General features: G+C 35.9%; 1 protein-coding gene across 1 annotated transcript in view; it reads left to right on the forward strand.

Moving 5' to 3' along the window:
- LOC137405912 (rotatin-like) overlaps positions 1-16,710 on the forward strand; it is a 42,444-nt gene that overhangs the window by 18,734 nt on the left and 7,000 nt on the right. Inside the window, exons 18-24 of the mRNA XM_068092376.1 lie at positions 4,970-5,120; positions 7,295-7,515; positions 7,876-8,025; positions 9,274-9,411; positions 12,804-12,977; positions 15,055-15,146; positions 16,441-16,645. Coding sequence (XP_067948477.1) covers positions 4,970-5,120; positions 7,295-7,515; positions 7,876-8,025; positions 9,274-9,411; positions 12,804-12,977; positions 15,055-15,146; positions 16,441-16,645 — 1,131 coding nt within the window. The remainder of the gene's footprint in view (positions 1-4,969; positions 5,121-7,294; positions 7,516-7,875; positions 8,026-9,273; positions 9,412-12,803; positions 12,978-15,054; positions 15,147-16,440; positions 16,646-16,710) is intronic.

Consider the following 16,710-nt stretch of genomic DNA (forward strand, 5'->3'; position numbering starts at 1 on the left):
ATTGTTCTAAATAGAGATTGAAATTGAAAAAAGATACTGTTTACATATCATGAAGCTATATCGGCAATTTTCGGTAAAATGGCTGGCACTTAGCAGATACCCAAATTTGTACATGCTCGGCAGTGAAAGGGTTAAGAAGCCTAGTTCAGCAAGCGTTTTACTCGGTTTAACACCCAGTTTACCATGAGCATGGATCACTGATGAAACATTGGTTCTGTCTCAACAGTCATATGTTACCAAATCTCTCATTGTTTTGTCTGGCTCATCGATTTAGCCAATGATAATGCAAACTATATTTTGTGTGAGCCTGAACTTTGATTATTTTCCTGAGAACAATTGATCGATAGCATAAATCAGGCTTCATCCAGTAGGAGACGACAAAAGCATATAACTACCCAATCATATCGATCCTTTCTCCTAATGAGTTCCTTGATCGTCATGTATTATCATGAATAAATTATTTCGAAATTTCATAAATGAAATTGGTTACAGGGTGTCGTCCTAAGTTTCTATGAAGACTCAGGGCTCGTGTGAACCAGTCCTAAGAATACTCTTGTTTAAACCAGCTCTCTAAAACATATTTTCGATAGAGCCATGGAACTCACTAGGCACATTTCTTTGCGGTTATTCAGTAGAAATAGATTTTTATAGCTGCTTGTACAGACTGTTTAAATAAGTTGTCATGAGTATTTTTAGGGAAACCACATCCAACTTGTGTATACTCTAGGGAAACCACAGCCAACTTGTGTATACTCTAGGGCAGTGGTTCCCAACCTGGGCGGAATTCCCCCCTAGGGGGGAATTAGGCATTTTAAAGGGGGGAATTTTAGTTTTCTTAATTTCGCATTTCGCAAACACACTTTCAAGTCTTAACAAAATCCTAGATGCGTTTCTGTTCTCATTCCTCTTCTATTACATATATATTTTGGCTGGGGTAGTAGACCAAGTACCTTTTACTGTACATTCATTGTAATACAGTCTGCATGTAAGTACTGTAAAGGTAATAATCTTTGCCAACAATTTGGAAAAATTCCAATAAGCCAGCTTGACCTTAATTAATGACCTTAGTAACTAAGGTCAAACTAAGGCTTAGTTTGAAATTGTGCTGGTCACAGTGCACATGTATTTGACACAAGGACACACTCACTTATCAACTATTGCATCACATGTAAAAGAAAAAAATCTGTAAGATTCTTTGTACAAGTATAATTACATATACAGTATGCTATATATTACTTGCTTTTTGGCAAGTATGTCACAAAATCATGCATCTATAATAGTAGTAGATCAAATAAAAATATTAATACAATCACAGATGATTATTATTCTACAAACAGATACGCGGTCATTTATAATATTTTTCAGTCGCCGTTTTATTTTTACAACTATTAGTTAGTGCAAGATGTCAAAGGCAAAAAAACTAACTTACGCTGAGAGTTACTTGGATTATGGGTTTTCGTATTTTATGAAAAACGGTCTTCGGCTTCCGCAATGTGTGATATGCCTGAAAACTTTCTCAAACGACCCTATGAAACCCTTTCAGTTGAAGCAACACTCGCAAAAAATTCACCCCACACTAGATGAGAAGCAGCAAATAAAGAGAAGTGAACTTGATGCAAGTGGAGATCTCTATGCTCATAGGAATGCATTTATTAAAGTTTCATACGCTGTTTCCTACCGTATTGTTCAGTGTAAAAAGCCACATACAATAGGAGAGACCCTGATCAAGCCATGTATGTTAGACTGCGCATCAATAGTACTTGGAAAACCAGCTGGGCAAAAATTTCAAGACCTCCCACCATCCAACAACACTGTGAAGCTAAGTGTTGATGATATTGCAGCAAATATTGAAGAGAAAGTAGTTGCTAAGATTAAAGCATCCCCATTTTGGACCATACAACTTGATGAGTCAACTGATGTTGCCAGTCTTTCTCAGCTATTGGTGTATGGTAGATATGCGCATGACACATCCATTGAAGAGGAGTTTCTGTTTTGTCAGCCCTTGCTTAGAACAACTTCAGCCAAATATGTGTTAAAAATAGTTGAAAATTTCCTTGAAAGGCCAAGTTAGGTTGGGAGAAGTTAATAAGTGTATGCACTGATAGAACACCTGCCATGTTCAGATGTAGATCAGGCATTGTAAAACAGATCAAGCAGAAGAATCCTAATATAGAAGGAGTGCATTGCTTCATTCTCTGTGAAGCATTAGCATCAATAACTCTTCCACAAGCGTTGAAATCAAACTTGGTTGTGAACTGAAAGCTGTGAATTACATCAAAAGCATCAGCACTAAAGACCAGATTGTTCTCAGCACTATGTTCTGAATGTGATGTCGTGTTTAAAACTTTGTTATTTCATACTGAAGAGAGGTGGTTGTCCAAGGGAAACATGTTAGGCAGGCTCTTTGAGCTACGTCCTAGGTTATGAAATTTCTTGAAAGTAAAAGCCAGCATAAACTTTTAGAAGCCATAAAAGCTGATAACTATGTATTTGAGACTGCATACCTGGTTGATACATTTGCTTCGCTAAACAAGTTAAACTTGGAGTTACAATGGAGCAATCATTTCCTTGCCTTTCATGACAGTACTGATGCTTTTAAAGCAAAGCTGGTACTGTGGCATACACGAACCTGCACTGGGAACATGATATCCTTTCCCACACTCACTGAATTATTGGAAGACAAACCTTGCTCCTGGTAGTCTGGTGGCAACTACTACTGAACACTTGTCTGATCTCATAACATAATTTTGATCCTACTTCCCTGAGCTAACTTCAGAAAAAAAGAAGATGCTCAACATCACACAAAATGCATTTTAACTGTTGAAGAAATTCCAGAGGAGCTACAATAGGAGTTTGTTGAGTTGGTTAACATTTCTGCACTGAAAGATGATCTCAAATCAATGCCTATTGACCAGTTTTGACTCTTAGCAAGAAACTATTCTCCACTCTTTGCTGAAAAGGCAATGAAGATTCTGATGCCTCTTAACTGTACCTACATATGCAAAGTAGGATTTTCATCAGGGCTGTACCTTAAAAATGAGAAAAGAAATCGACTGGACCTTGAGAGCGACTTGAGATGTGCATTATAAAAACAAAGCCTAATTTGTGTAAACTTGCACAGAGGCATCAGCTGCAGCCGTCTCATTAAAATTCATAGTCTCACCCCCCACCTGTTGAGTGTCCGGAATAACAATAATGTTGAAGTGATTTATTACTATATATGCTACATTCAGTTATTTAACATATATATATATATGCATAATATATATATAAATGCTGCTGACTTACATATATTTACCTTTTTGTGTAGCCCCTTCAGTGAATACAATATAGTATAGGTTCACACTTGACTTTTTCCAGGAGGGGGGAATTTGCATTTGAAAATTTTGCAAAGGGGTAAAAGCAAAAAAAGGTTGGGAACCACTGCCCTAGAGTATACAAAAGTTGGATGTGGTTTCTCTAGAGTCTAGGGAAACCACATCCAACTTTTGTATACTCTAGGGAAACCACATCCAACTTGTGTATACTCTAGAGAAACCGCATCCAACTTGTGTATACTCTAAGGAAACCACATCCAACTTTTGTATACTCTAGGGAAATGACATACAACTTGCGTATACTCTAGGGAAACCACAGCCAACTTGTGTATAATCTAGGGAAACCACAGCCAACTTGTTTATAATCTAGGGAAACCACATCCAACTTTTGTATACTCTAAGGAAACCACATCCAACTTCTGTATACTTTAGGGAAATGACATACAACTTGCGTATACTCTAGGGAAACCACATCCAACTTTTGTATAATCTAGCGAAACCACATCCAACTTTTGTATACTCTAGGGAAACCACAGCCAACTTGTTTATACTCTAGCGAAACCACAGCCAACTTGTTTATACTTTAGGGAAACCACATGCAACTTGTGTATACTCTAGGGAAACCACAGCCAACTTGTGTATACTCTAGGGAAACCACATCCAACTTGTGTATACTCTAGGGAAACCACACCCAACTTGTGTATACTCTAAGGAAACCACATCCAACTTGTGTATACTCTAGGGAAACCACATCCAACTTGTGTATACTCTAAGGAAACCACATCCAACTTGTGTATTCTCTAGGGAAACCACACCCAACTTGTGTATACTCTAGGGAAACCACATCCAACTTGTGTATTCTCTAGGGAAACCACACCCAACTTGTGTATACTCTAGGGAAACCACAGCCAACATGTGTATACTTTAGGGAAACCACATCCAAATTTTGTATGTTTTAAGAAAACCAGAGCAAACTTTTGTATGCTCTAGAGAAACCACGGTCAACATGTGTATACTCTAGAGAAAACACAGCCCATAAAATTATGTATACTCTAGGGAAACCACAGTTTTAACCGTTTACATCAGCCTTAAATATGTAGTAGGAAAAATATTTCCCATGTCAAAAATTCCACAATGGAAAGCATGAGTAGTTTCTCACAAGATCCTCTCGAATAAATCTGTCATTCAGGGAACACATATTATAATGCAAGTCGATTAAAAAAACTCAATGCTTTGAAAGTACTGTGAAAGCTTTTACATGATTTGGTATTGTTATGGTGATAGAGCGTTATAGGCTATAGCACTTCCTTTGAGTTTATCAGTCTGCATATTCTAGTTGTTTTTAAACCTACGCATTTGGCATTGTATTGTAATGTCTGTTGTTAGTATTATATTCTGTTTTAGCACTAGTTCTTGACTTTCACTCCTCAATTTTTTTTTGTATGCACTTGTTTCGCTCATTATCGTACATAATTAAGGCTGACTCGTGCATGACTCATAGTCTTTTTTGTTATAAATTGACATTCTGCACATATTACTTAGATCACTTAAACAAACCAGCCTTGGTAGATCAACGCTGCTGCGTATCTCTAATGTTTTGGCTTTTTGTAAAATGCATCATCTCCAATATTGTTTTGCCCTCCTGATTTCAGGAGATAGCGTCTGCAATGTCGTATACCCCACCATTGCTACTCCTGCCTTTCTTTCCTCCGCCATCCAAGGGCTACTACTGCTCACAAAAGTCCTGCCTTCCAATACATTGGCAGCTTTTCAGGAGACAAATGCTATGCAGCATTTGATTGGGTTGGTAGCAAAAGCTATAGTAAGCCAGATTATGAATGGATGTAATTGAACACAGATGACTGGATGTAGTTTCATATTGTATTCTATGGAGTAGTTTAACATTTATTTGTTATTTATTCTTAACATAAAGTAGCTCCTGTAATGTAAATTCCACATAACATAAAGAATTTATGTAAACTTTTCGCTTTGTACTACGTAAAAAACTCCATATAACGCAGTGTCAAGTCGGTGAACATTCTCAAATTCTATATGAATAATAATAATCTCGCAGTTAGCTTTAAAAATATCGCTTGCTCTCTTGCCGCTCATGGGAGAGAAAGTGATGTGTAGGGTTATCTCTATTATATATACGTGTACTAGTACCCCGGCAGTCTAGTTCGTCGGGAGAGATCGTCAGACGTGTGCCGATAAAGCACAAAGAATAAGGGCTCCGTGCAATTATTCAGAAATACTTAAAGGCGAGTGATTGGTGCAGGTGTTAGAGTGTCGGTGTACCAATTTGTGGAAAAGCTTTTTATCTTAACGTCGAACCCTGGCAATGGATAGATAGATGGATAGATATATATGTAGATGGACGGATGGATAGATAGATGGATAGATAGATAGATGGATGGATAGATAGATGAATAGATAGATGGATGGATGGATAGATAGATGGATGGGTGGATAGATGGATTGATGGATAGATAGATGGATAGATAGGTGGATGGATGGATAGATGAATAGATAGATGGATAGATAGATGGATAGATAGATGGATAGATGGATGGATAGATGGATAGATAGATGGATAGATAGTTGGATGGATGGATGGATAGATAGATGAATAGATAGATGGATAGATGGATGGATGGATAGATGGATTGATAGATAGATAGATAGATAGATAGATGGATGGATGGCTGGATAGATATATGGATGGATAGATAGATGAATAGATAGATGGATAGATGGATAGATAGATGGATGGATGGATGGATAGATAGATAGATAGATGGATGGATGGATAGACAGATGAATAGATAGATGGATGGATAGATAGATGAATAGATAGATGGATAGATAGATGGATGGATGGATGGATAGATAGATAGATAGATAGATGGATGGATGGATAGATGGATAGATAGATGGATGGATGGATAGATGAATAGATAGATGGATAGATAGATGGATGGATAGATAGATGAATAGATAGATGGATGGATGGATAGATAGATGGATGGGTGGATGGATAGATAGATAGATGGATGGATGGATAGATAGATGAATAGATAGATGGATAGATGGATGGATAGATGGATAGATAGATGGATGGATAGATGGATGGATAGATGGATGGATAGATAGATGAATAGATTGATGGATAGATAGATGGATAGATGCATAGATAGATGGATAGATAGATGAATAGATGGATGGATAGATAGATAGATAGATGGATAGATGGATGAATGGATAGATGGATGGATAGATGGATGGATGGATGAATAGATGAATAGATAGATGGATAGAGGATAGATAGATAGATGGATAGATAGATAGATGGATGGATAAATAGATGGATGAATGAATAGATGGATAGATATATAGACAGCTACCGTGCTTATGATGGCAAAAATTTATTTTTGTTTTGCTTTATTTTAGACATATAAAATGTTTTTATTATTTTTCTTTTAAAGAATACACATCGCTGTCTCGAAGAAACATGGGGAAAAAATCGACGCAAAATGACATGGAAAGCGTACGCTCCCCTTATTGTAATTTCACCATAATCATGGACCATAAACCGAGTGAAAGCGATAAGAAAAATGTGAAGCGTTGCTAATACAAATCGCTAATCCTACAGTTATTAAGTTGAAACATCAAGTCTAGTTTTTTTCCTTTTTTAACGGCTAAAGGAGTGACTTCCGAACGGTCTTAGAATGGATTAGTCAATTTACATGTCTTCAACTGTTTGTATATCGTAAAAGTTCCAGGAACAGATTATTTATGCTGTAGGAGCATCTATTGTACTTAAATAACATATACGTTTGTTTGGATTTTATCTATTTCAATTGCTAGAAACATTGGAGTCTAGGAGTTGTCCTCTCATTACTGTAATATTTATTCGTCTGCAGCTTTTGTACGTCACTTTTTTATCTATCTGGTAATATATCTATTTCTTGTTCTAGGTTCTTCAGTAACCCTTCTGTAAAACAATGGGTCGGTATTAGTTTAGTTTCGACTGACCAATCAAAGCTGAGTTATGATGTGATTGGTCTATCTGCTGACATCATCGGCCTTCTGCGCAGCTGCGTGATTCAGAGCAAGCAGCTGAGGAATCGGAGTCTCTCAATGGTCAAGGCAGTGCATGTCACTAACATCCTCTCTATTTTCAGTCACCCACCTCCAGGTAGACTGAGATCTGCTCTCCTTCACCTTTGATTTAAAACAAGGACCATATTACTCTACCTGCTTTCTATACTGTCTTTTTTACCCACTCCTTTGATAGCAATATAAAAATTAGCAACTCAAGTTCAGCAAACCAAGATAAAACATTACAATAGAAGTTGTCCCTTCTTGATGATTAAAGTAAAAGAGAAAACAATTCTCAACTTATTTTATTTTCAGATAGTATCGAACAATTGTTTGTGATATAGTAATGATCTGTTCAGTAAGAAATAAAAGAGGCTGTAGATAGTTAACACAGTTATTATGTTCTCTTGTACAAATTATGTTCTGTTTAATCCATCTTCTATGAAAATCCTTTTAGAGGACACTGAGATACGTAGGGCTTTTCTCAGAGTATGGAAGGAGCTGTTTATGTACCTCACCGCTCAGGTGCACATCGACCTGGACACTGATGTGTGTATGGAGAGAATCATACTGCCCAACCTGGAAGGCAGCTGGCAGCACTTTACCTGTAAGTTCTTCCCTGTTCCTACTTCATTATTAAGAATAGAGTTTCCCATTAGTTTTAATCTTTGAGAATGACAAGTTCGCCTATTCACTGGTTTCATTTATTGCAAAATTCTTTAACTTAACCGAAAATGCTGCTGGCAAGGATATCTATGCGTATTATCTATTCATATTCCTTGTTGACAATCGGTTCATGGTGGATTCTTTCATAATGGTAGTTGACCTCTTTGAAAACCATACAATACGTTTGAAAAGATTTTCTTTATCTGAAATTTTGTACAAATTAGAAATGAATTTTTTACACTGTTTCGTTTTTCATGTTTTCTGATATTATTTATGTCTATTAATCTTGTCGATGGTTATCATCTCTCAATCAATCGACTAGACTAGCAATAAAGATGATGATGTATCAACCTGCATCAGCCAGCATTAAAGATTAGTACTTGCTTGTACTCAAATGCAGTTGGAACTCCACTTTTGTTAGAAATTTTGCTTTGATTCACGAAAGATTGTCTAGATACAAAAAGGCTGAAAGGCCTTCGTACTTGGCCGTTTGTGCGACTGCCAACACGCTTCACTCAACGAAAGTCAATTGACAAGAATTTTGTTTTTGTTCGTTGTATAATTTAAAGATCTCATATAGTTCACATGGTGGGACAACTTTTGTTTCTAGCAATTCAAGTTGTGCGTTTTTTGTGTTCTGACAATTAATCAGTTCATGTGTAAATAAATCTTCCTACTTACATTTTTAAAAACAGTTATTCTGGGCAAAATCAAGGCAACAAGACAACAACCACTCTCTTCTGACCACGTTTCTCCCATTTTCCTTTGTGGTCTTTTCTTAGCCTTGTCTAGTCAGCTAATGTCAGAGGTAAACAAACAGACATACCGTTCCTAGTTTTTATTCGTTATTTCTCTAATTTTTTCTGTATACTTTTTCTATTTATTATGTAATAATATAATTCTAACATGTATTTGGTACAGGTTTTAACCATTATGTAAATTTGTAATTTATACAAATATTATATCTGAGTTTTGTGGAAGCTGGGAATTGATTAGGACATTTATATAGTAAAATCGATTTCTAGTTATGAAATTTTTTACTTAGGAAACCGTTTCCGAAACGAATTGCTTATATAAATAGATGTTCCACTATATTTAACATGCTGATCTTTTTGTCAAGAGCTACATACCAACATGGGCTGCCAAATAGAAACACAGACTTATCTTTGAATCTTATCCTACTGTTTAGCCATGTCACTACTGCTGCTTCGGATGGAGAGTGAAGACGATAGAATGTGTGTACTAGAATTCTGGGCTATCGTTCTTGGACTATCTTATGAGAATGAGAAGAGCTCTAAACTGAGAGAATTACTGGACACTGTAGATGGTGAGACACCATGGAGTGAACTTTTTATATATGCATTATTAATCTACAATATTTTGTTAAGCTCGAGTCTGTTTATATGCTTGCCCGCATAATATGTGGGTCAGCAAAAATATATTCCCACGACCAAACGAGCGGATGCTAAGTTTGAGATTTTTTATGATTAATGCATGTGCACACAACTTACGAAAATTATTCATCAACAATGAGACGAACCCTTGTATCAAAATTTCATCAACAAATTTAACCATCGTTTTGTAGAGTCGTTAAAATATAATAACGATAGAAAACACATACAAACCTATTTAAATATGTTACCAAGTCTTTGTAAACCGTCGGCATTATCTTAAAACTTACCCATCTGATTGGATTATACACAAATAGACAGATTTATTTGGACGAAAATCATTATTAAAACTTGCTAAGCCTCACTTTTATCAAAGTTAAGACCCGAAATGGAAATGCCGAGCGACAGGAATAGAACGATTAAGTCGTGCGCATTTCACAAAAAAAACGTGCACATTTCACCAGTCTATAGCATTGTCGAATTGCTGAAGGTTTCTGTAATTAACGTAGGAGTACTGAAATCGTTTCATTTTTGCCGATTTCAATTTTTTCATTTTCAATTTCATTTGCTGACACATTTGAGTACTGTACATGTACTCTCGTATTCTAACTGATGTCCAACGAAGTATAAGTGAAGGAAATGACGATGATATTTTTTAACACCCTTATGAGATTATTACAATAATTAATTATAAGTTTGGATGACTACAGAACAATGACTACGTAGTACAGATTTTCTAAAAATCTAACGCAGTGTAAGTAAAGGGCAAGACGGTGATATTTTTTCTAACGGTTCTAATGAGATTATTACAATAATTAATTATAGGTTTGGATGACTACAGAACAATGGCTACGTAGTACAGATTTTATAAAAATCTATATCAGTGCATTTTGCTTCTAATATTGGCCGATATTGCATTTCTCTTTTTGCAGGAGGAGAAATATAAACATATAATCTTTTCCTTTCATTATTGCTATTTGTTGTATATAATAACACCCACACCCAGTACATTACAGCTACCATTGCAGTTATCCTATTTGACAACTAATATTGCATTTTTCAACCATCAGTACCCTTTCTTTTTTCCATTATCACTTTGGTCGTGGGCTGTATGACAGTGGAATTTCTAGTTACTATATTAATAATATTGGTTATTCTAATAATATCAGTGCATTTTACTTCTAATATTGGCCAATATTGCATTTCTCCTAATGCAGGGGAAAAGATATAAACATATAATCTTTTCTTTTCATTATTGCTGTTTGTTGTATATAATAACACCCACACCCAGTACATTACGGCTACCATTGCAGTTATCCTATTGCACTGCAGTGTCATTTGACTGCTAATATTGCATTTCTCAACCATCAGTACCCTTTCTTTTTTCCAATATCACTTTGGTCGTGGGCTGTATGACAGTAGAATTTCTAGTATATATGTGCGCAGTACAGTTCTGCTAGGGTGAGGTTGTGGTTCAGTGGACAGTATGTCAACTTACAAGCAGCAGGTCGGCGGTTCGAATCACACGACGACTATCGGTGGTGTTTGGAAGAGCACCCAGCCACAATTGTATTAATACAAGATACAATACAATATTGTTAATATGTATTAATTCAAGGGATTGTTGGCAGAAGTGATCAAATAATGAGTGGGAAAAGCTAGTAAAACAAAAACATAGATCTTTACTTCTCTGCAAATATTTGACACAGTTTTTAAGCACTTGTTTGTCAGATTATATCCGACGTAAGATTATTCTCAAACAGACTCAAGATGGTTCTACTCGTTAATGCAGTAATTTACACCAATTCATACGGTTTTTTCACTGTAGGAGGAGAAATTAAACACATTTCAATTTATCACTTTAATAATATATTTTAATAAAAACCACTATGCTTAATGAAAAGGAGATGCTTGATTATTTCTAGAAAATCAAGCAGTTGTTTCGCTTTTGAGATGTGATTTGGTTTAACATTTTTGATACATATTTAGCAACATTCTTATCTGCAGATGTTTCCGTAGTTTTTAAAAATAGTGCAAAGTTGTGGGAAAAGCTGAGGCAGTCAACTGGAGTCTGCTGTATAAACCGGTACTCGTTGTTGGCTCGTAATATTGAAAGTAAAGATATTCCGACTAGCTTGCATGTTTCTGCGCCAACAGAGCTGCCAACAGAGCTGCCTATAGTAACATCAAATCTGGATTGTGTTTTTCTCCATGGTTCATTTTTGTGAAAGAGTAGTGATTCTTTTGAATGCATAATAATTGGCCTTTTTTCTCTGGTAATCATGGTTGCTTTGCTGGCCAAATCAAGTGCTTTCTTTGAGGAGTGTCTGTATTATTGATGGGTAGAATTTTCAAATAATCAAATATAAAAAAACTGTATCAGGAATGATTAGACTATGTTAAAGTTAGTCTTCCAGTTTCAGCTTCTGAATTGAGGAAAAAACAGTCTAAAGCCTAATTATTATTTATATAATTACCTCTGATTTTACCACTTTGTCTATGATTTACGATATACCTTCATTTCAGGTACTAGTCATGTACAATGATGAACAAAATAGTTAGGACACGGTTTTTTAACGGAACGGGCTAATTCAGACGAAGTTTGTTATCTCAATATATTTGTTGTCTCTCATCCAGACACTATTTATATGTCCAGACATGGATATTTATATATCAATAGAATGCTAAGACTCGAAGCAATCTAACTAATCTAGTTTCAAAGGAAAATCTTTATCTCCTTTCCGTGTAGTGAGTAAATTTCATTTTAACTCGAATTTTGACTAGATTGGAAGCAGTCACTCGCTGGAGGCTCACCAAATACTGAAACTAATTTACTTACCTCGATGCCCATCATCAGGGCCGCTATATTACAAAGAGTTGTTCAAAACTCTACAGAAAAATAATATTATGGAGTTCCAATCAGAAAAGTTATTTTTATTAAAAATGCACCAATTGGTGATATTTGTAGATATGCTTCCTTAAATGGTGTTCAACTTGACAGAGAATTATAAAATTACATTCATTAGATAATTAACAGTATAAGGAATCAGAATATATATATAGTTATGGGGATCTCTCTGTGAAGACTTGACGTTATTCATGTCTAAATCTGAAAAGTCATGCATTGTAAATTGTGGTCCCAACTACGTATGTTGCTACATATAGAAGCTTACAATCTGTGATCTTTAGGGTTGAAAAAGAAGCATTCTAAATGGTTTCTGGTGACCATAGTACAAGCTATCCATGTGATATTCATATTAGCCTAGTAGGTGTACAGCAGGTCTGATTGCCAAAAGTATTGCTGTTGGTCACGTTTTGCTGCTTATAGATGCTAAAAGCAAGGCGTTTGGCAGCGCTTTATACAGCCGGCTGTTGCCCTTGTATGATGCGATGCTGCTTCGGTATGCTGACAAGGACTGCGTACAGGAAAGGCTCGCTCTCATCAACTGCATGAAGAGTCTTTTGGCTGTTAGCAAGACGGCCAAGTCCTCGGCTCTTGAAGGTAATTTCAAGTGTCTCGTAGAGCTAGCGCAAAGTGATAAATTATAAACTTCATAAATTAATAGAGAAAGATTATGTTCACCCAGTTTTTTTAGCAAAGTTTTTCTCATGTAAACCGAAAATACTTGAGTATTTCTGATATCAGCATTACCTAGGTATGTCAATAAGAGTCCCCTGGCTGTATGGCATCTGACAAAATTTCGAAAGAATTCAATGTACAATAATATTTGGCATCATCTAGGAAGAGGTGAATGTAATTTATTTAACATACAAACATATTATTATCAGGTATAGCAAGCCCCCAGTACATTCTCTTATATTCTAGTCTTTTGGATGAATCGTTAACAAGAATAAAAATGTCTGTTCTCTCTGCTTATTCAACTCATAGAATAAAATTTCAATTAAGCTATAATAGATTTCATGGTGTTATATCTTGTGGCAATTATTCCATTTTAAATAGAAACGTATTTCAAATTGTTCCGTACACGAATTATAGAACAAAAAGAAGGAAAAAAGGATAACAGGATAAAATCAGATAAATTGTTTGGCACAGTTTAAAATACCTTCTTTGCCAAGAGAACGGATATTATGTAGAAGATTGTTATAATATTGGAAAACAGTCTGTATGACGAGTCTTTACAAACAAAGAATATTAATAGCTGTAGAGATGCTATATGCTAGAGAGAGTTTTACTTGCTATACCTTCCTCTATCTATACCTGCTACAGTTCTTATTGTGTACATGAAATAGCCAGGCGCTAAAGAGGGGTGTGTCTTGATGGAACCGGTAGTGGTATAATTAGACATCAATGTTAGTTTATACTTGCATTATTCCTTTCATATACTGAGAAGGTTGCTGAAAGGTTCATAGCCTCAACTACTCAAGTTTTCATACAGTAATAGTGTAGTGACACCTAGCTGTGCCTGACCCGACCAGCAGATCATGTTTCTAGATGGTGCTATAGTAGTACAGCTTCGTAGTTGTGCAACACTTTATGTCGAGGTTGTATCATTAAGAAAGCAAGACCTATGTGTGCACAAGTGCGACACCGTTGCTCGCTGAAGTCGTTTCCATCACCTAAAGATGTCGCATTGCACCGGTGTTTCGCTTCCAAACAGTGTTACTGAATCACGATAGAATAAAAATGACAAGGATGTCTTCATGATGATATTGCAGCGCCATATGGAGATGTGTCATAAAGTTATCACTGTATGGAAACTTAGTAATACATGTAGTTCAGATGATATGCAGTATAATATAATAATATGAATATTTAACTATAATTGTAAACAATACAGTGTATATACTTTAACTGAATCTATTGCAAGTTTATATATAAAATAGCAACTTGTTGGATTAAACCAATGATGTATTTTATTTCTAGACTGTGACACAAGAAATATAATTAACACCCCAGCACAAAGGTTTGTGCTGGGGTGCTTTTTCCACTTATACATAATACATAATAACTGGAAAAAGCAAGGCGGTTAGCTTTTTACAGCTATCAAAGCTTTCAACATTGTAACACAGTTGTACAGAATCCTTGTAATAAAGCCAACAGATCTAATAATCAGAATTAATTTGATTTTGATAAAGTTGTCACTGAATGCCCAAAACATATGGTGCGCTTCCTAGTACAGTAATCTATTGCTTTTTGCAAATAACCGGGACTGGCGTTCCTATGCTAAGTAAAAATTTGCGAAATAGAAATTAATAAATTTATATACAACAATTGTCATTAATTGTAATCTGTTTCATTTATTTTCCCAGGTTTGTTAGACAATTTTGAGGGTTAAGGGCGTTTAAGATGATGAAGGGTATTAAAAGCACTCTACACTTTTGCACTTTACAAAACGTAACAAAAAAAACCAGCGAACCGCAGCATCTGCTATCCCAATGTTGCTCGCGCAGGGATCTAACTGGGCCATAGTATGAGATAGACTTTTGTATTTTATGTAATTTAGTTTGTTTTATTTTTTTTATTTTTTCAAATTTTTAATTAATTTGAAGCCATCAAAGCTGAAGCATAAAGTAATGAGGGATTGTCGTAGCTTTACACGTTTTGTTTTTTGTTTTAGACGGGCTGGTAGAGTCTCTCCTCTCTCATATTGACAGCTTTATAGCCAAACTAAATATTCTCTCCACCAATAAACTGGGAGGTCTCTCCGAGGTACTGCTTTACTAAATTACTTCAATATTAGTGTCCACCCTTCTCATTTCCTCCTAGCCATTGTGAGATTGAAGACAAGGGGGAACAGTGAGAGATGCAGAGAGGACTGCAAATTGGCATTTATTGTCAAATAATAGTTTCACCAGGATGGTGATAAAGACTACAGCTAAGATGCTAATCTTGTCTTATCTAGGTCTTCAGTCTAATTGTAAATGTGAAACATCCATATTATAATTATTAATTCATTAAATAATTATATAAATTATTCATAAATTGCCAGTACTATGGGAGGCTTGAGTGACATGAGAGATCATCATGGGTGCAAATCAAGAACAGAGAATAAGTATATGCACCATATTTCTAGAATATTGGAAGGTGAATGATTGGTGCAGGTGGTAGCTCGCCGGGTGGACAAGCTGAATGTCTCAGGTTTGAATCCTGTATGTTGCAATCTTTTTTCCAACCCCCAACCATGGCTTAGAATGGATTGACACGGCTCTTATTATAGTAAAGACTAGTTGAATGTCTGGTGTTGCATTGCTATTAAAAAGGTTTTTGCTTAGAAAATTTATTTCTAATCAACGTCTGCGCCATTTACCATTCTAACTTTTAAATGAGATCATTTGCTTATTACTGTGTGTGTCTGATGCATAGTCCAATGCAATATTCAAAAGCTCGAGGCATAGCCAAAGCAGACTGTTGAAAAACATTTTTTACTTATATGCAATAGATTCGCTCAAGATTCAAATCAGCTTATAAACAGTGGCAGGTAATGGAGTTGCCATTGGCTAAGTTTCTTTACCCAATGAATCTGAGTAACTTAAGCTATTAACTTAAGCTAAAGTTTTAACCTTTACTATAATGAGAGCTGTGTTTGTCCAAATAGCATTAGGAAAAAAGATTGCACCTCACAGGAATCAAACCAATACATTCGGATGCACAAATGTGAAGTCAAATGCACTACCACTACATTATGCAGCCACCTTGCCACACTTCAGACTAATTGTGCATATACATGTAAGCATTACACATCGTGATCTCTACACAAACTGAACTGCAAGCATTTTAACCAATCACTATTAACTGGACATACAAACGACAACAGACAGACAAACCCTAGATTTTATATATATAGATTTGTGACACTGCATATTAAGACTTGGATCTTGAGTTGGCTCCATTTACTTCCCTGAGTGTGTTATCTTATATTTTTGTGTGCATAGTAGTAAGTAGATGTGACCGAAACCCCGAAATCAAGGTTTGACAGTACATATATGGTTTTGATCATTTTTAGGGCAATACTTACCTAGCAGAACTGGTGGTCAGTATAGAGCTTGTCACCAACTTCATTCTTGGCAGCGCTGATGTAAAGCAGGCCATGTCTGAGGTCGGCCTCGCCAACCTTATGCATAGACTGTGGTTCTACTGTGAATCAGATGTACAGCTTATGATGACCTGCATATCCGCCCTCATTACTTACACTGAACAATCATCCACAGGTACATAGGCTGGATTATCTGCCATTGCTAAGCCATCAAGCTTATTTGCACTGATGTATACTTAT

Source organism: Watersipora subatra, chromosome 10 (assembly GCF_963576615.1).
Source record: "Watersipora subatra chromosome 10, tzWatSuba1.1, whole genome shotgun sequence".
Classification (NCBI taxonomy): Eukaryota; Metazoa; Bryozoa; class Gymnolaemata; order Cheilostomatida; family Watersiporidae; genus Watersipora; species Watersipora subatra.